General features: G+C 42.3%; 1 protein-coding gene across 1 annotated transcript in view; it reads right to left on the bottom strand.

Annotated features, from left to right (window-relative positions):
- crybg1a (crystallin beta-gamma domain containing 1a) overlaps positions 1 to 19930 on the bottom strand; it is a gene marked incomplete at its 5' end in the record, with an annotated part of 55604 nt that overhangs the window by 30595 nt on the left and 5079 nt on the right. Inside the window, one exon of the mRNA XM_083633010.1 lies at positions 17368 to 17702. Coding sequence (XP_083489136.1) covers positions 17368 to 17702 — 335 coding nt within the window. The remainder of the gene's footprint in view (positions 1 to 17367; positions 17703 to 19930) is intronic.

Here is a 19930-nt window from a genome sequence, read left to right as displayed (position 1 = left end):
ATGTCAACTGATAACCATTAACCGATTAATAATACTATCAGTTAAACGGTATTTTTTTTAAATATATACAGGATATGTTGCACGTGCCCTTTAACACACGTGCCATGCCATGTGGGTGGGCGGTGCAAAATGCAAGTAAAATCTTCACGGGGCAAGTGCCTGATAATCATGTTGTGGTTGTTTTCCTCCGATCCTCAGGTACGGGTACATTAGTGCATTAATCATTGTGGTTGATAGCAAAACATTACTTTTTCTTCACTCGCTCAATCGGTCTCTCTCTCTCTCTCCCTCCCTGCGCCTGCATGTTCATCGTGCACATGGGCGCATACGCGCGGCGCGCAGTGAATGATGAAATGCACAAAACAATTTAGTTTTTACCATGTTCCAAAGATGCAGACATGAAGCGGTCTAATTGATGATCATCATAATGTTACTCTTTACCATCCAACACATGCCAGTTGGGAGAAATTGTTTCACAACGAGAGACGGATTGTCTGTCCGATTTAATTCAAAATCTTGAGATCTACTCATTATTTCCCCTTGATTTTATTCATAACAGACTTGATGACACATTGACATTGATACTGCTTATTCAGCTTCCAAATATATTATACACATTCTCTGCTCATTCCATGCTGCCCACTGCTCTGCTCTCCACTGCATTGCAAGATATTTTTTAAGGGGAACCTGAGGAGGAATGCTGTTCCCCCTCTCGTTCTCGCCGTCCCTCTCAACGTTTACTCTGGGAACTCCGTTCCCTGGTGTCCCCCCCCATTTCCACCTCTCATCATATCCTATATGTTTTTGCAATCTTCTGTTGATACCTGCAGCGTGGAGTGGCATCAAACACTCTTGCATACTCGCTTTCCTTCATTCTCCATAGTAGCTCTGGAGAGCTACCCTCCAGCGTAAGTCATCGGCGTCATCGGAGTCACGTGGTTGCAAACAAGCTATAGCAATATCTTCAACACAACGTTTTTACGGAGGTACAGGGCGGCCATACTGTTTCCAGTCACTTCTGTTGTAGCGCAGACAAAGAACATATTGAAGGCAAGAGACAAAGCTGTTCTGCTTTTTTGCCAACACCGCTGCAGCCATGATGTTACAGTGGAACAAACAATTAGCCTTGGGTTCTTATCAATGTAAGTTCTTTGGCGCAAATCAGATGACGTCCGACTATACAAATATATATTAGAATGTCTTCATAGAATACCATGGGTTACACAGGTAGGAAAGCTGACTGGAGGGGCCCTTTAAGCAGCTCCCCACCAACATTAATGACAGGAGCACGTTGATTCATTTGGCTCCTCTGTCAGCAGCAGAACATACACCTCATGCAGAGAGGAGGTCTTCTGTCACTCTGAATAGAGAGGCTAAGTGACTGCCTACTTCCTGCTTCAGCACTGTACCAGAGATTTGTATCCGCCATTTCTTTTCCCATAGACATTTCGTAAAATGCTTATACTTTTTTTTTTACTTCCTCAAACCAAACGGTTCAACTATATTTAGAATCGGGAGAGACCATAGAACATTTCACTCGGACCAAAACTAAAAAAAACAAAAAAACATCGGGAAACAAATTACATTTTGGTCTGAGTGAAATGTTATGTGGTCTCTCCTGTTTCTAAATATATCTGAACCGTTTGGTTTGAACAAGTAAAACAATTTTTATAAGCATTTTACGAAATGTCTATGGGAAAATAAATGGCGGATGAAAATATCTGGTACAGTACTGAAGCAGGAAGTTAGTCTCACGTGGTCAGACCCACCGTCGAGTGTCGACGTCATCAAGCTTCCAGCGACGGAGTAGATATCATCTGCGGCTGGCACTGAGACTAGCAGGAAGTAGGCGGTCACCTTGCCTCTCTATGGCAACACAGCAGCATAACATACACCTGGCTCCTGTCACTTTGAATGGCAACACAGCAGCATAACATACACCTGGCTCCTGTCACTCTGAATGGCAACACAGCAGCATAACATACGCCTCCTCATGCAGAGAGGAGCTAGGCAAGTGTTTCTCAGAGGCAGAGAGCTGCTCTGCAAACATAAATAATCTCATTGGTTGACTTAGTTACAGTAACCTGAAATTAGTTTAGCGGCACACACAACGCCCCATCAAAACCTCCATGAGCTAAATCCACTTCAGCGCCTCAGCCATGTTGCCACAGCTTGGCAACATGTCGGTGCCAACTGCCAAGTCACTGTAGGATATTAATATAGAGACATCACTCACTGCGCAGGAACACAGAGATAAACAAAACAAATAGATTTCATCAGGCAGCTAGGGAAACCTGGAGCTACTGCAGAACCTGGAACAAGGGATGGATGGGATTCAACAACTGATCTCATCCGCTGTTGGGTGTTAAGAGGGGCATTATGACTCACTGGTGGCTGTTGATGGAAGATTGTTTTAATATAAGGAAAAGTCGGGGAGCACAGTTTAGAAGGGCACTGGATTTGAGTGCAGCACACCATCAGAGCACTGGGAGCAGCAGAATGTGACTGGCTTTGCTGGGCTAACTCCAGCCTGGGCAAGCTAACTCCAGCCTGGGCAAGCTAACTCCAGGGTCAAGGAAAACTGCCAGTCAGTCAATAAGCTGAGGCACATTGCGGCCTAAGTAGAGACTTGCTGTCTATGGCCGTCACAATATATTAGGAAAAAGTATATCGATGTTGCGTAAGTAAAAAAAAAGGTTGGGCCCATGTTCTTGCCAAAAACAGCAGTGCTGAAGACTAACATGAGCCAACTGTACTCAAATGCACTAATAAAACGAAGCAATGCAATGATGTGAAATGCTAATAATGATGGTGCATAAATGGGCTGTAGCTACACACGACAGATCCAAAGCAGGCTGTTCTTTGTAAAAGCCACTGGGCATTTGGGAGTGCCTGGAAAAACTACTGTGGGGCCGAATGTTTGCCAGATGCTGGGTGGGGCTGGATCAACCAGTAGGATGCAGCCACTACACTTCCACTTGGACCACAGCTCAGAGCTTGCATGTGGAAATACATCTGGCCATTAATAACTCAATATACGATGGATGGGGTGGAAAAAACCCCATCATGTTTGTGAATGCTTCAATGCATTTTCTGCCATGTTTCAACTGTGGATAATATTGAATCTTTTCAAAAACGACTCCCAAACGACATAAAGAACTGCACTTATAGACCATTTCAACTTGACAACAGAAACATTCTAAATGGACCCTAACTTATTTCCTGTTGGAGTGTTTGCTACTACAATAGCTGTAAGAAAAGAAACTAGAGTCCAAAGTGTCTCCTAGCAACAGAATTCCAGTGAAATGCTCTATAGAGCCAAGCGAGCGTATGTGCTCCAACTTGCCTGATGCTGGAATTGATGGAGTGCGATACAGAGTGCCATTGTTGCAATCACCCTGGGGTAGAGAGGCAGCTATGATGTCACCACAACCACCACAAGTACAAGGGTTGATGTTAGCTGATGGCAGCTCATAATCCTGACATGTTGACTTTGGAAGGAGAAAATCAATAGCAACATGTATCTTCCCTCTCCCCCTCTCACTCCTCTGTCCATCCATTTCTTTGTCTCATGTTAATGCCACTGTCAAGATGGACAAGATGGATTTGTGCAGGAAATGGAATGCAATATGGTGACAGGATGAGAGAAGATTGACATGTTTTCCTACGTGTTCTTCTGCATATCTAAAACAAGTCTACAGAGTGTGTGCAAACATAGTAATTTCTTACAAATGCAAAATGCATTATTCATTCTTGCCATCTGTATTAACCATTTTCTAATAGAATTGCAAAGCGAGTGGAGAAGTTTGAAGAGCACAATGAAGAGCAGAGCATATTTCTTCCCAAAGCTGGCTTCTGCACTCAGTGTGTTGCAATAATAATGACATACTAATACTCAGCAAAATCCTTTGACAATGAGAGCTTTCTTTAACAGGGAAAAACTTGAGTCAGCCCACAGTGTTTGCATAGTCCCAATTGGACTGTACCACTCCTTTTCAAAATTCTTGGGGTGTGTTTGTGTGTGTGTGTGTGTGTGTGTGTGTGTGTGTGTGTGTGTGTGTGTGTGTGTGTGTGTGTGTGCACCCATGCAACGTTTCTCTGCACATCAGCTTGTGTGAGAAAACAGGCGTGTGTGTTGCTTGTGTGTGTTGTGTGCAAATATGTGTTTGATATCTGCACACACACACATGCAATAAGATGTGCATTTCAGGACAAACGCTAAGTCATGTTTGCTTTGCTTCTTCTGTGTATGCTGCCCTACCCTCACCTTGAGTGTAATGCCTGTGTTTGAGAGCCTGTGAGCTGTTTTATGCTGGAGTTACTGTAACACCCTGCGGTCTCCACTCTCAGACCGTGTGCAATGGTGCACGCCTGGCCGTAACACGCCTGGCCGTAACACACCAACATGTATTCACCATGAAAACAACGATGGCGTACATGAAGAGATTGGACATGCATGACATGCATACAACATGCGAACACAAGTACACACACATATACATAGACACACCTGCACATGCACATGCATGATAACATTATTCAACAGCTGCAGACAGAGTGATGTACTAGCTAGTTGTGGAAATCCCCTTTTCCACAGAGTAAAGGCATACAGATATCAAAACCACCAAACATGCATGGCTTGAAAGACTTGGTCAAACAATAGATCAAACTAACTCAGAGCGTTATGGAGCCAGCAGGATACAGCTCATGATGCAATAATAACTAAATCAAACAAACTCAGCGCGTTCTGGAGCCAGCAGGATACAGCCATGCAACAATCACTAAACCAACAAATGAAAAACCAACCAGAGACTTGTGATGGGATCACAGCTGTGACACCCGTGACTTACATTAAAACTGATGTGGGCCAGGGGCGTAAAGTGTGTGTGTGTGTGGGTGTGTGTGTGTGTGTGTGTGTGTGTGTGTGCGTGCGTGCGTGCGTGCGCCCGTGGTGGGTGGGGGGGCTGACCCCCTTGCTCGGGCAATTTTTGAACTTGGCCTTTATTTTGATGTCACCTGCACACCTGTAAAGTTTCGTCACTGTATCTTGCACGGTTTTGACCCTATCAAGTTTGTAAAATCTGTCCACAGCACAGACACACACAGACTCACATGGTGAAAACAATACCAGCCAACGAATGCTGTCATGGCAGGTAACAAGTCTACATGCACAAAAAGTGCATGCTTGCACACATGCACACACATACTGTACATACTGAACAAAACTCAACTACCACTCTTTCGCTCATTCCCAAGTTAAAATGTCAATTGCTTATGCAAGGTCATAATTTATGATGGGTAATCTAGCCTTCATCAGTACCAGCCCACAGACCCACACACCAAACCAGTGTTTCCACTAGCATGGAGTTGTATTATCGGGGATGAAGCACAAAAAGTGTATTTTGCTTTCAAAGCGCGCCCTGCCTAGTCCTGTCCTGTCTAGTAGGAAATAATGTCAATACAATTGTATTTGACAATAGGGATCTACAGTATTCCTATAGTAATCCTATAATATTCATATAGGTTTTTTTTACAGTGTAATTCTGCAGCGGAGGGCATATTTCAGCAGTGGGGGGCCACCGCTGCTGAAAGCATATAGGGCAAACACTGAAAGTAAGATATGAAGACATCAGCTTCGCCTGGATGGTAGTAAAACATAACCAATACGCTTGTGAGAAGCGACAATATACACTGTAGTAGTACTGTAGTAGGAGTTGTTGTTGACTCAGGGCAGGGTTGTAGAAGTAGTAGCAGAATCTCACCAAATGGGAATAGAGGCTGGCAGGCCACACTGTAGTGTCTACATACAGTTACACATACAGGAGCCACATGTCAAAATACTGATTATTATTGGAATCCAGCTAGGTCAGTGGACTGAACACTTTTAAAAGACTGGTCCAACTGTTCAGGTAACATTAATTTGTTCCAGTTCACCAAATAGCAGCATGCAAGCAATGTCTAACAAGCAAATAGTTAACATGTTTCCCCCCTGCCAGCAGTGATGTCATTCCACCCTTGGATCAGTCAGTGATTGCGGATTGAGTGTATTTGAAATATGAGTGAATGTATAAGCAATTTCGTACGGGACAATGAAAGGACAGATTTATTTTGCATACTCTCTTCAAAATTAAGGTTTACAAGTTTTATCTTAATGTAGTAACAGTAGCCTAATTGACATGGTTTTACTCAATACAGTACAAACTAGAGGTGATCTTGCGATGCGATCACAGCAGCCGCAACTTAAAACTAATGTGGGCCAGGGGCACACCCACACACACCCACACACACCCACACACACATGTAAAAACAATGCCAGCCAACTCTGTCACAGCTGCGCTGTCGCAGCTGTTAGATATAAGAACTACCGGTATATTACGCAATAAATACAATCCTGTATCTGTGTTGTGAGTAGTACTATTCACACATTAAAGCAACTCTTTCACAAATGCAGAAAGTTGTCTTGGGTCCAAAGAACTGCCAGATAGTCAAAGTTGCCATCTTTTTCGATAACAAACCAGTTTAATCCCAAAATGGCGTCTTTGGTTGCGGAAGTCAAAACATTTTCCCAGACGCCCCCCCACCCAACCCAGTAAGATGAATTGACACCTATCTTTTGGAGTTTCATTATCTAAGTCACTGTGAACGTTATCCTACTGTAAACACCAAACTCATATCATGTTATTGAAAAGCTACTGTAGCAGAGGCCTTGAAGGCATCGGGCCGTGTTAGGTCATGCAGTGAAGCTAAATCATATGGCCTGAAAGCCAGATCTGTCAGAACTGGAAACAAGCAGGAGGGAGGAGACCTATAAGATTGTGTTTTAGTGCAGCCGTCAATCACTGGGCCATAGACGCTTTGTTTGGTATGTTGGTTAAGTATTGGTAATAAATGGTTGTATATGTGGTAATAAATCACAACAGAAAAACAATCATCTTTTGGATGTACAGAACCACAGATGCAAGACACTGCACCAATGATTTGTGTTTGTATTGTTTGAATAATCAAACCTCATGTTGTTACAGCATCCCCGCCGGTGGTATGGTACACCCTACTACTCAGCTCCCCCGCTCCCTGTGGGAAGAAGCGACTGCATCCGTCCCCACAGCATTTCTGATGAGCATGCAGGCTTCAGAACAAGTTCTCCTCCACAGTTCAAACCTGCGCTCTTCACAAATCACAACCTATTCCCTGGAGCGACATGCTACAAGTGAGCGTCAGCTTTTTGTTTTCTCTCCCAATCCTGCCGACAGCACATGCCTTGTTTACACCAAAAATCTGCTCTACACAGGTTGGTAAAAAAAGCAGACAGTCGGCCCTTATTTCCCCCTGTTATCATTGCCCAATTTAGAAAGACAATACATGTGTCCCAGAAATAGGTGGGGAATTGCCTGTTGCCTAAAGCTTACAGACTTGGCCAATGTTGCTGTTTTGGTTGCCATAGCCTGAACAGTGAATCATCTGTTGATCTGCACCAAAGCGCTAGCTTGTCAAAGCTTTGCTAGTTAAGTGCATTCCTACAGAATGACTCATTGAGAGCAGGAAACAGGTAGGGAGATGAGCTGGAGCATGGCCAAAGATTTCTTTTTGGGAAAGGAGATGTGTTGCAACTTGACGAACAGCAAACGAATAAATATGTATTATTCATGTAACATTTAGTGTGTGTCCATGTACAATTTGTACAGGTTTGGTCTAGGAAGGAACAGCAGCAGCATCCCTTCTACGCCTATAATCCACACCATGTCACTTCTCTGTGTGTATGTACTGTATCTACAGGAAGGCTGATCCGTGAGCGGCTGCTTCTGGGACGTGGGTCGGGGTCGTAATCGGCCTCGGCTGGGTCTACTGGGCGAGGGTGTATGATGTTGACAGACCCGAAACACCCCACGACCCCAGTTAACATCACTGATGACGCGTCCCAGCGCATGCAGTAGTATGTATACTTGAACCGAAACTCCTGGCTCCCCCTGGCCAGTGACACTTGGGAATAGACTAGGTGACAACCAAGTATAGTTTGGTGACAAGCTGGAGAGACAGTTGACGGTCGGAGAGACGGCATCCGGTATGGGATGGGTTTTAGCACCCCAGCCTGGCTCTCTCGTGAGGGAGAAATCCACAAACGCTACGGATCAGCCTCCTGAAAATCTGCGTAAACATCTTTTGTTTACGTCTTGCTCTATATTGGAACTATGAAACATTGCATTGCCGCTACCAAATAAAATTCTAATAATAAATGTAGGCGTGTCTGCTGCCGGCCGTTCTCGCCGGGCTCTGAACCAGATTTGGAACAGTAAATTCCCAGACGTTTGGTGGTTAGGTGGCGCTGTTGGCGCCGCTCACCAAACGTGTGGAAAACGAGACTATACCTTACCTTACCTTACCTTACCTTACCTTACCGTATCGTACCTTATCTTACCTTACCTTATCTTATCTTACCTTATCTTATCGTATCTTACCTTACCTTATCTTATCTTACCTTATCTTACCTTACCTTATCTGATCTTACCTTACCTTACCTTATCTTATCTTATCTTATCTTATCTTATCTTATCGTATCTTACCTTATCTTATCTGATCTTACCTTATCTTATCTTACCTTATCTTATCTTATCTTACCTTACCTTACCTTATCTTATCTTATCTTATCTTATCTTATCTTACCTTACCTTATCTTATCTTATCACCCGAGGTTGAATGTCATTGTTCTCACCTTCCAAAAGAGTAAACCCTCAAAGTTCAAAGAAACCACTCCAAAGATGCGTGGTAGTGAACACACCCTCAATAACAATTTCCACTTGAAATGTTTCCCATTAACGTCATGTACCGGACGTCCTCATATGCATATACACCCTGGAAAGGAATCTCTATGAATTTGCTGGTTGATATTAGCAACTTAAACAAAATCAACCCAGAATAAATCAATTTGCATAGTATGCATACGTAATAAAATAACCAGGCCTAATTGTAGGCTACTGAGAAAAAAAAGTTAAAACTGTAGTTCTATTTGCTTGTTTGTATATTTTTAGTTATTCTATTTATATTTTTGTTCCTTTTCTTTGGTTTGTGTGAGGATGTATTGTGCTGTCATATTGTCATAGTGTGTAAAGTGTGTAAAGAAATATAATGAAAAATATAAGAAAGTTAGAACTATTAAAGTTGCATGAGCATACAGTAAGCATAGTAGTCTTTAAACTTGGCTGGTCACACATGGATTAAACCTCATCAAAAACAAAAAAGAAAGAAATCTCCCTTGGAAAATTATGTATGGTAGATAGTCTGCAACCAAGGCGTTACCCATGCTTGTGAAACATGGATATTAGTACACACCTATTGTACCACAAGGAAATGAGTCACAAACATCATATTCATAAGCACGTGTTAATCAGTCAGAATTAAACCCAGGTATCAGTTATTGCACTAAGAATCCTTAATTCGGTGCGTCGTAAAGGGAGACCACATTTGTTTTCATTTTGGCCTCCACACCCTCACCTTAGGGATCGTCTGGATATCACAAGAGCTGAAGGGTGTGACTATCTGTCAGTTAGGGCTGAGTGTGGAGGAAAAAAAGCTATCTTTCTTTGGAGCAGTGCCTAAACTTAGTTACCGCTCCGTTTGTTATAGCTTACATGCTACTTTGGTTCAAAAATGTCACATGAAATGAAAACAGTTACAGATTTAACATTGCTGCAGTCAAGTCAGGTCAAGTATATTTACAGTGTAGCACTTCATCACTATGCCTGTCTCAAATGACTTTACAGAGAATGATCCTATCTAGATCTAACTAATCAATCTCAAAACAAAATGATTCAAACAGTATGCAAACAAAATGAAACACAGGGGAACCCAACAAAACAGCCATGTTCTGCAGCTAGGCCCAAGCATGTGTCCTGTCCTCACACACAAACTCACACAGTGAACCTTTGATCTAAGTGGATACTTTTTCTTGCTATCAGTGAATTTGAACAGGCTGTCCTAGTTTCCCTACTCCCTCCCTCTGTATGTCTGTATGCAGGTTTCCAAGTAGCATATTGCTCAAATTCCTGCAAGTCGCAGGCCTTCTGCCAATGTGTAAAGACAGAAAGCAATCATACCTGAGACAGTGATCTTGCAAATTCGCCTTTTCACTTAATGATAAGATATGCAGTGTGTAGGTAGAGTATCTGTGTTATGATAACACAGATACCATTACAGCGGTCCAGGTGTGGATGTTTGCTTCTCCCTGTGTAAACTGACTCAGCGGGTCTTTTAGACCAGACACAGGGGTTTATGGCTTGAAGTATTCATTCAGAATCTTATAAGCTTTTCTTGAAATGCATCGATAAAAACGTCCAAAGGCCAAGAACACATTAAATCTCAAAGAGCATCAACACATTGCTGGACAACATCGCTTACAAACTGACATTTGGTCAAAAATTGAAATAGAAATAAGTATGAAGTTAAGTGGGCGTCCGGGGAGTGCAGCAGTAGATTCCCTGCTTACCAACACGAGGGTCGCAGGTTCGAGCCCCGTGTTGCCTCCAGCTTGGTCGGGTGTCCATACAGGCACTAACTGGCCGTGTCTGCGAGTGGGAAGCCAGATTAAGGGTATGTGTCCTGGTCGCTGCACTAGCGCCTCCTCTGGGCGGTCGGGGCACCTGTTCAGGGGGTGGGGAATTGCGTGATCCTCCCATTCACTGCGTCCTGCCGGTGAAACTCCTCACTGTCAGGGTGAAAAGAAGCAGCTGGCGAGTGCACATGTAACGGAGGAAGCATGTGCTCATCTACAACCTCCCCAGATCGGCAGAGGGGGTGGAGCAACGACCAGGATAGCTTAGCTTAATAATAGCTTAATTGGGGAGAAAATGGGTGGGGGGGGAGTAAGTTTTTCCTTCCAAAAAGACCAATTATGTGCATTTTGGATTAATATTTCATCGTGTGGCGAGTACCCGTATTTTGGTGCAGTGAGATGTGTGTTTTGGCAGATTTTTAACAGTTGTACCATTAGCCTCCATTCTATGGCGATAATTACTAACTTCACGACTGTAGCTCACTGTAAACTGAGCGGACAGTGCCGGTAATGCATGGTGTATCTTGATTATGTGGGGGGGATGTGGCAAATGAGCTAAACTTAAAAAAAAGTGGTGTATCCCTTTAAGAGTGGCACTGTTTTTCTATTGTAGGCTGAGCCTACAGTACGAGCTTGAGCCATATTGGTCTACTTACTCAATATCTAAGGAGATGGACGGCCCCTCTCTGTTCTGTCTCCACTAGATATCTCTGACCAGTGCACATGATAACACTTTAGCATACAATGTGCTGCTAAGTACTAAGTAGTAAGTAGTCGTAGGCGGTCAATGGGCCATATCCTACGGCTAAGTGCAAGTGCAAAGCTTTGCACACAAAATCTCCCCTTTTTCTTTTAATGACCACTGGATCAGTACATCAAAGGACATGTTTCAGCAACGCAGTGGTAATTAAAAGAAAACATTGAGATTTTAAGTGCTAGAAACTAGCAAAGATTTGCCCTTGCACTTGGCCGTAAGATATGGCCCAAAGCTTCTTAAAACAAAATCCATATTTTCATCATTAGTGAAGTCCATTACAAATCAACAGCACACAAACTTGAGCTGCCTGGCTAACGTCACTCACTTCCTGTGTAAACAAAATAAGTTATGCTTCCATAGACAGATCTTTCTGCTGTTGAGCATGCATTCTTGTTTTGTCTATTTTATTAATCCCCTAAACAAGCTTGGCAGGTTTATGTGTTATTAAAAATAACTACGTAACTAACCTTAGCCAAAATAACAGTGCAGCCTTCTAATAACCTCGACACACCTCAACTATCCAACCACAATCAATCCCAAACTTGCTTTGGCTCATTCACACAAAATCGATATTCAAATGAGTGAATCATTTAAATTTTGGCAGGGGCATGAAATCAAGGAAATGTGATAAACAAATCTTAATAGAGTACTACTAATATGACTGCGTTTACATGGACTTGAGTATCCCGGTTATGAGGCTTATCCTGGTTTTGATCATATTCGGGATATGGCGTTTACATGGAAGAGAGAGAAAACAGGTTACTCATATCCCTGTATACATGATCAGTACTAGTATCCCGGTTACTGATCACTGCATGCTATTTGCGCAGGCGCCTGTGATCGTTACAATACAAACCGGGGTCATTATTATTATTATTATTTTATTATTTTTTTGCTTATATTGGGTGCGTGTGACGTGACGTCGTTCACCTTTTTTGGGCCAAGACGTGGGATTCCCTTGGATTCCGTCTTCATGGTGGTCTGTCCCCGTTTGTGCGCAGCGCGCGGCTTTTGCTTTCATTTGAGTCACAACACCTTCGTCCTGTAGTCTGTATACTACAGACTTGAATAGGGCAGCATTTCGATGCTTTCTCCTATCTAAGCTGCCAAGCATTTAATTCTTTCATCACCGAAAGACAAAACTCGCCAAAACTCCATTTCCTCATCGCTCCAGAAGTGAGACTTGTGGCTGGCTGAAGCCGCGCCTGCGCAGGTAGTCTGCTGCGGTCAGAAAGCAGGATAAGGTGTATACATGTAGCAGTATCCCGGGTTCTTTCGGAGTACTCCAGCTAGCATAACCGGCTTTCTCAAAACCGGGATAAGGGCTTATCCAGGTTTCTGAAACCGGGATATGATGTTTACATCCGCAAACAAGTAACCGGGATACTCAAGTCCATGTAAACGCAGTCATTGGATTATGAGATACCAGCAAATCAAAGGCTTCAAGGTACATCAGTCGCATGTGACTCAGATGACTTCTTCCCTTTACTTGGTCAATCAGACATGATAGACCTTCAGTGGGAGATGGGACACCTCACAAATGTTGAAACAAATGTATACAGAAAGTAATTTAGGTAAATAATATATGTTTACTAAACATATGGTAATCTGTTTCAGGCCTGACGTCTGACAAACTAATCTCAGCAGTGGCACTGGTATCTTCTTCTCTCCCCCTCCTCCTCCTTGTGTTGGTGATGATGCAGTTTGCTGATTGTGTGAATGAGCGAGCGAGTGAGTGAATAAGGCAGTGAGAAAGTAAGTGAGAACATCTGCCTGATGTGCATATCTATGATAATGAGCGTGCTTGAGTGTGTGTGTGTGTGTGTGTGTGTGTGTGTGTGTGTGTGTGTGTGTGTGTGTGCGTGCGTGCGTGCGTGCGTGTGTGTGTGTTTATTTTATTTTATTTAACCTTTATTTAGACAGGCAAGTCATTAAGAACAAATTCTTATTTACACAGACGGCCTGTGGGGACGGCCTGTGTGTGTGTGTCTAACGTTATCATTATGTTTTTAGAGAAGTGTGTAGTGTCACAGGTCTCTCTGCTGTGACAGATGTAGGTCAGCGTCAGCGATCAGACACAAATTTGTTAAGTTGATTAGTCTAGTCTATTTGGACCGAACTACGAAATGTGTCTGCTCTGACCTGCACGGCAGGTTTTTCATCATTCTGGGCAGTCAAATGTTATGTAAGGCTTGCTTTGCTCATGTCACCAAGGCATGTGATCTGTCAAGTGTCAATATAGGTTACGCTAACATAACACATTAACGTTACATCATCATAGCATAAACCATTTTCATAACCTTTTTCATACCCGTAATTTAGTCCACATTACAGCCCCCATTTGATGAGATCTAGGACCCAAATCTGAGAATGTGTTTATTTTTAGATATGATTTCATCCAGAATTCCATGACTATGTGTATTGTAGGGATAACTGTGAAACTACATTCTACATTCTTCTACATTCTCTAATTGTGTTAACTCATAAATGAAATACAGTGGAACCCGCTTATAGTGATCACGGTTATAGTTATAGTTATAGTTATATTGATCAAAAAGCTTGGTCCCGAATCATTCCTATGCTGTTTAATTAATTCGCTTATAGTGATCAATACTCTGCTTACAGTGATCATTTTGGGCCTTGTCCCACCTGAAAATAATGGAAAAAATGTTTAAAACTACAGTAATTTTATTATTATTTTATTTACAAACTGCCAAAAATGAGCCAATGAGATACAGCAGCAATACTCGGGGCATGTCTGTCTGTATGGAGAGATCGCAGCATCTCTGTCTGTGGAGAGATGGCGGCGGAGGCCTGGAGGCCTAATTTACTGTATGGATTACTGTATGGATTTTTAAAGTCAATAACATTCATTTACTTTATATGTACTATAATGCATGCAATACATATACTGTACAATTGTTAATTAGATGGTAGTCTCGGCTCCCAGACGTTTGGTGAGCTGCGCCACCAAACGTCTGGGAATTTCACTGTCAGAAACTGTGTCGCCGAGCCCGGCGAGAACCGCCGGCAGCAGACACGCCTACATTTATTATTAGAATTTTATTTGGTAGCAGCAATGCCATTTATCATAGTCCTAACACAGAGCATGAAGCTGATATGCTCCAAACAAAATTTATAGCTGTGGTTTATTTTACAATAATTTTTCCTACCCGGAAGTGGTTCGCTTGCTACTGTGAAGTCATCAGCAGCAGGCTCTGTAACGTTAGACTCGGGAGTCTGGTTTATCGCTGGGGGAAAGACCTCTAGCCGCCGGGGCCGGATGAAACACGTCCTATTAACAGGTTATGTTTGTTTCTAAGTGATTAATATGTTTCTCCGCAAATGCGACGATGTTTTGCGAGACACCGGTTCTGCATGAGAACTGCCCCCAGAAAGCAGGCCCGCCCACAACACTCATGATTGGTTCTCCGATGCAAGGCTTCCAACAGCGCCACCTAACGTTATGCAAAGATTTAAATAGTAATATTCTCAGTCTTACAGGAGTGAAACGGATTAAGACTGAGGGCTGAGTCTAATTAGATGGTAATCTACATGAAAAATAAAGAAAAATAAAGAAATCTGTTATAATGATCATCCGCTTATAGTGATCAATTTAACCCGTCCCAAGGTGATCACTATAAGAGGAGTCCACTGTATTTGGTGAAGTTTAACAATTCATCCATTTGCTGGGGACCCCAGGAACCCTCCTGTTGGTTTCCGCACCCCACGTCGAGAACCACCGAGTCATGCTGTAGAGGCAGTTCATTCTAACCTAACACAGTGTTGGAAAACAAAATGGTATGACTGTAAATGCATATATGCATGGGTCATGACCATTGACATATATATAATGGACCAACGGAGCTCATTGACTTTGACACAGCAAAATGAAGCTCACTTCCGGATATTGTTTGATTTCGTTTGATTGGTTGAATGAATTAATGCGGCTGCCGGGGGAGTTTCCGAATTTGCCCTGTCTCTGTTATCGCCGTAATGCATTATGGGTAGTCAGCTACTTTGGCTAATAGTAGCGGCTAACGCTACTTACTTTACATTGCAGTAAAACGGCACTGAATGACCAAATTTATTTAACTTTTAACCATTTCGAGTAACACTGTTTCCATACGGACCCCCAGCGTTGGTTAGTTGTTTATAACGTGACTATATTTATAACGTTATAACGTACTCCGGTTTCTGGGCTGAATCCAATGGTCTGAATGGTCTGAATACAGAGAAGGCTTAAGGCTTTATCTAATGGTATAGATAACGTTAAATGGTCCGCCATGTTATGGACGTTAGATGTATATATGTACTATATCGTTACGTGTGTCTACTAACATTATTAAAATATCATAAAGTAACGCTATATTTCTGATAATTTGCTCAACTATTACTTGCTATCTGATGCCTTGCGGCACATTGCTGCCTCTACCGGTCGGAAGTATTACTGTTCTTATCCGATGTTTGTCGTCAATTTTCCTCGAAATGGGGCTATAATTTGGAAAACGGAGCGCATTAGAGCATGAAAAATACTTTAAATTGTTTTTTCAGACCATAAACTCATTTGTAAAGTGTTTATTTAAGACATAGACCGAGAGAGAAGTTGGCTCGTTTCCCATAGAGTTGAATGGATGTTCCCGGGAGTGCTACACAAGCTGCGCCCCCCACTGGCCATTTGAGAGAATGCAATTTCTGCATCGGCCTCAAAAAGAGAGGGGCTGTGTTGGGGACTGGTCATGACACTAAACTAAAAGCATCTGTCAGTTCAACCAGTTCAAAGAACTAAAGATTTCTCAGTCGTCATTGTGACCACTGGAGGTTAGTTTTGTTTTTGTTTTTTTTACATTTAATTTATCCTGGGAAGGTTGGTTTCCCATTCATATCCTTTTTCAGCTACATTAATTCACATGGCTTCAGTTTACATTCACACCTATGGAGCTGCCCAGCACAAGCACAGTCTTGTCCTCTTGGCCACTGAGCGGGATGAGCGAGCGGTGTGTGTGGGGTGGAGGGAATCTCGTTCAAGGCACCTCAACAGGTGCTGTTCAGAGTGCAGATAGCATTTCTCATTCATTTCCCATTCCCATCACATTTTCCCAGATGGCCTAGGGTTCAAACTGTCAATTTGAATTTGCATATAAGATATGGATAGTATCCAAAACCAATATCTCAACTGTAAAAATAACAAATAACAATCTCTCACGCTCTAAATCCTGAATCCGATCGACAGTAGCCTATATGAACAGTGAGAACAGTCCTATTCCACGCCTTCCTCTACAAACTGCCTCCTGATTCATGCATGTAACACATTATCATGTCTCTGTCTGTCTGTCTGTCTGTCTGTCTGTCTGTCTGTCTGTCTGTCTGTACGGCAGCATGACTAAACTAGCTCAGCAAGAACACAGGTTTTCACAAAGTGCCAGAGGGGAAACAGTCACTCCACCAGTGCTGTTTGCTCAATCACAGCACTCAATACAGTCTATCAGTCTTCAGTGCTTTCCTCCAGTCATCAGCTTGTGAAGAATAGTCTACATTAATTCCCAAAGTGGGGTTCGGGGACCATGGGGGGTCGTTGGGGATGGTCCAGAGGGTCCTGAGCAAAATGAGGAATAGCCTCACTACTGTATCACTACAAATATGAGGGAATGTATAAGGATGTTTTGATCAGAGGTTGCACTCTTTACACTGGTGTCACCCTATCTCCAATATAAACATGTAGGCTAATCAACAAACCTCAATCAGTCGTATAATCTAATAACAGTTATCTATCTATCTATCTATCTATCTATCTATCTATCTATCTATCTATCTATCTATCTATCTATCTATCTCCATATCTATCTAAGTTATCTATCTGTCTATTTGAACAAAAATAACAATACTGTTTTTTCAATAATCTTATATGGACTTTTAGTGTGTTTGTGTAGCCATTGACGTTGTTTTTATGTTGGAACGGTAAGCTCTGTGGGTTAATAAACATGTAAGACACTGGCCTGAGCCCAAACACTCAAAAAAACAAAAAACAAAAACATGTTGCACTTTTAGGCTAAATATAGCATCTTACCTGAGGCTGTTGAAGCTGTCCAGTTCACCCGTCTCGTGGAAGTCCAGCGGGGCTCCATCTTTGCGCTTGGACTTCTTCCTTTTCAGCCTGAAGGAGGACAGCAGCCGCTTCCCTTTCTTCTCTTTCGGGGAAGATGGCAAAGCATCCCCGGGCAATGCGGCGTGCTCCTGGGCTGGGCCGAGGGCACCGAGGCTCGCCGGTAAGGTGGCCGTCTTGTCAGTGGGGCTGCTCGCTGCCCCATCTCTCTGTGACCGCTTCGGCTTGTTCTCCTTGTCCGGGGACTTGACTTTAAAGAGGTTTTTGACTTTCAGCGTGCTGGACTTGCTCATGGTGGCCTAATGGTAAAAACAAACAATTCTTAAAGAAATAGGGAAATGACACCATGAGGAAAGTCGTCCTACTTATAAGCTGCTGTGGGAGTGATTCACACGGTGACACGGATAACCTGCAGAGCGGGTTGCAGCTAGTCTTCGCTGACTTGCTCCACCAGGTGAGGCAACAAGGTGCACCAGTGTCAAGCTAGCTAGTGTAAACAACTCAACTTCCGGTCTTTAACCTTCAAAATAATGAGATAAAATGAAACAAAAAATGCAGTCAAGGTGGAATCTGTATGATAGTAGTAAATGCTACAGAATACGGATGAGGATTAGGGTCACATGTGAAAAGATTATTTTACTTTTTTGGGGATTATTATTATTATTATTATTATTATTATTATTATTATTATTATTAATAATAATAAAACAAACTATTATTGTGTGTTATTGTGGTTATTCTGAGATTATTCTTTTACCACATAGGCCTATATGGCTATTAATATAATGCCTATTTTAATATAATGCTGTTTTACAAAAACATCTTCCATTTTCAGCCTCACATGGGACCTACAGACCTCAGCTGCCTCCACCTGTCAGCACTCAGCACACTGTATTGTGTACATTCTCCTGTGTGTGTGTGTGTGTGTGTGTGTGTGTGTGTGTGTGTGTGTGTGTGTGTGTGTGTGTGTGTGTGTGTGTGTGTGTGTGTGTGTGTGTGTGTGTGTGTGTGTGTGTGTGTGTGTGTATCTGTCTGCTTGTCTGTAAGTTAAAGGTAACAAGACATAAATGCCTAATGGCAATTAGTTACTATGCTATGTTGAGGATTATGTTCCATTGTTTTTTTTTTTACTAAACGTTTCTGTTCCTACACCCTGTGCTGCTCTGCTTGCAGTAAGGACTCTTGTAATTAAAGGACTTATACACCTTATAGTAGATTCCCATTTAATACAGCTTTTGTCCCATTTGAGACATAAGATGTATATTAAGATTTATTTATGTCCAATAAGTTGTGTAAAGTGTTGTCAACTAATCAGGTGTCTAAGCTGATTGAGAGTTTAACCACCACCACATCCCTGCTAATGATGATTTGAAAAACAAAAAACAAACACAACTTAGCTACAGTAGATCTATATGTTGGTGTTGGTGTGCTTACGCTGTCTTTCAGTCTCAAAGTCCACAACTATCAAGTTGACATGTCCAAATGGAGTCTCCATTGCTGCATCTAGGCTACTGGAGTAATTGCTCCATCTGCTGGTCATTTGAGGAAAGACAGTCTGAACTACTGTTGACTTGCAATCATGATAACAATTAGAAACTCTTCAGCAGTATTACTGTAAGACAGCAGAAGTCACATTTTCATTGCTTTTCTTGGGTTGTTGGTGAAAAATGTTGAGGCCACATTAACCACTGCCACAGGGAATATACAAAAATAAATTAGTCTATTATGACAATAATAATGAAAGAACAGAGAGAAATAGCAGATTGTTTTACAGTAGATCAACAAACTAAATAAAAAACCCAACAAAGGTTAAAATGAATACACCTTTGTCTGATTCCCCAGTTCTGATGATTTTAAATTATGATGCTTCTTTCTTTCATCTTTCTTTACAACAAAAACGAAATCAAATAGTGTTTCTCTTTAAGATAATGTGAAATAAAAAGTCACTGTACTGTAAAATGTCTGAACCCCGGTCTATAGAGAAATTAGATAAAAAGTTGATCACAAAAAACTTTAAAATTTAATGTATACAAGAACAAAATTGGGGCGGGAGACAGAGACAGAGAGAGAGAGAAAGCGGGACAGCGAGAGAGGGAGGGAGGGAGGGAGGGGGGAATGGGCTTGTGTGTGTGGGGGGGAGATCAAACTTTCATCAGATAGGTCATAAGCCTATAGCCTATATTTGAATTTTTTTGAGAAATGTCAATTCATTGGCAATGCGAAAGAAAATGTTCCATGGTCGAGATTCTCCAATGTATAACTGACAGTGAGTGGTTTGTTGAGGTATGCCTTATTATCAATGAAAATAAATTATTGATATATTTTGATGAACAAAATATTGAGTTAACTGCTCACTGTGGCTGCAACTCAAGGATCTGGGACTAAGCAAAGCGATGTGTGACTGGATCCTGGACTTTCTAACAGACCGCCGCCAGGTGGTGAAAGTGGGCAACCTCACCTCCTCCCCACTGACCATCAGCATAGGAGCGCCACAGGGGTGCGTCTCCAGCCCCTTCTGGTATGACCT

The sequence above is a fragment of the Poromitra crassiceps genome (assembly GCF_964638095.1).
Source record: "Poromitra crassiceps genome assembly, chromosome: 3".
Lineage (NCBI taxonomy): Eukaryota > Metazoa > Chordata > Actinopteri > Beryciformes > Melamphaidae > Poromitra > Poromitra crassiceps.
This window is presented reverse-complemented; position numbering and strand designations above follow the sequence as displayed.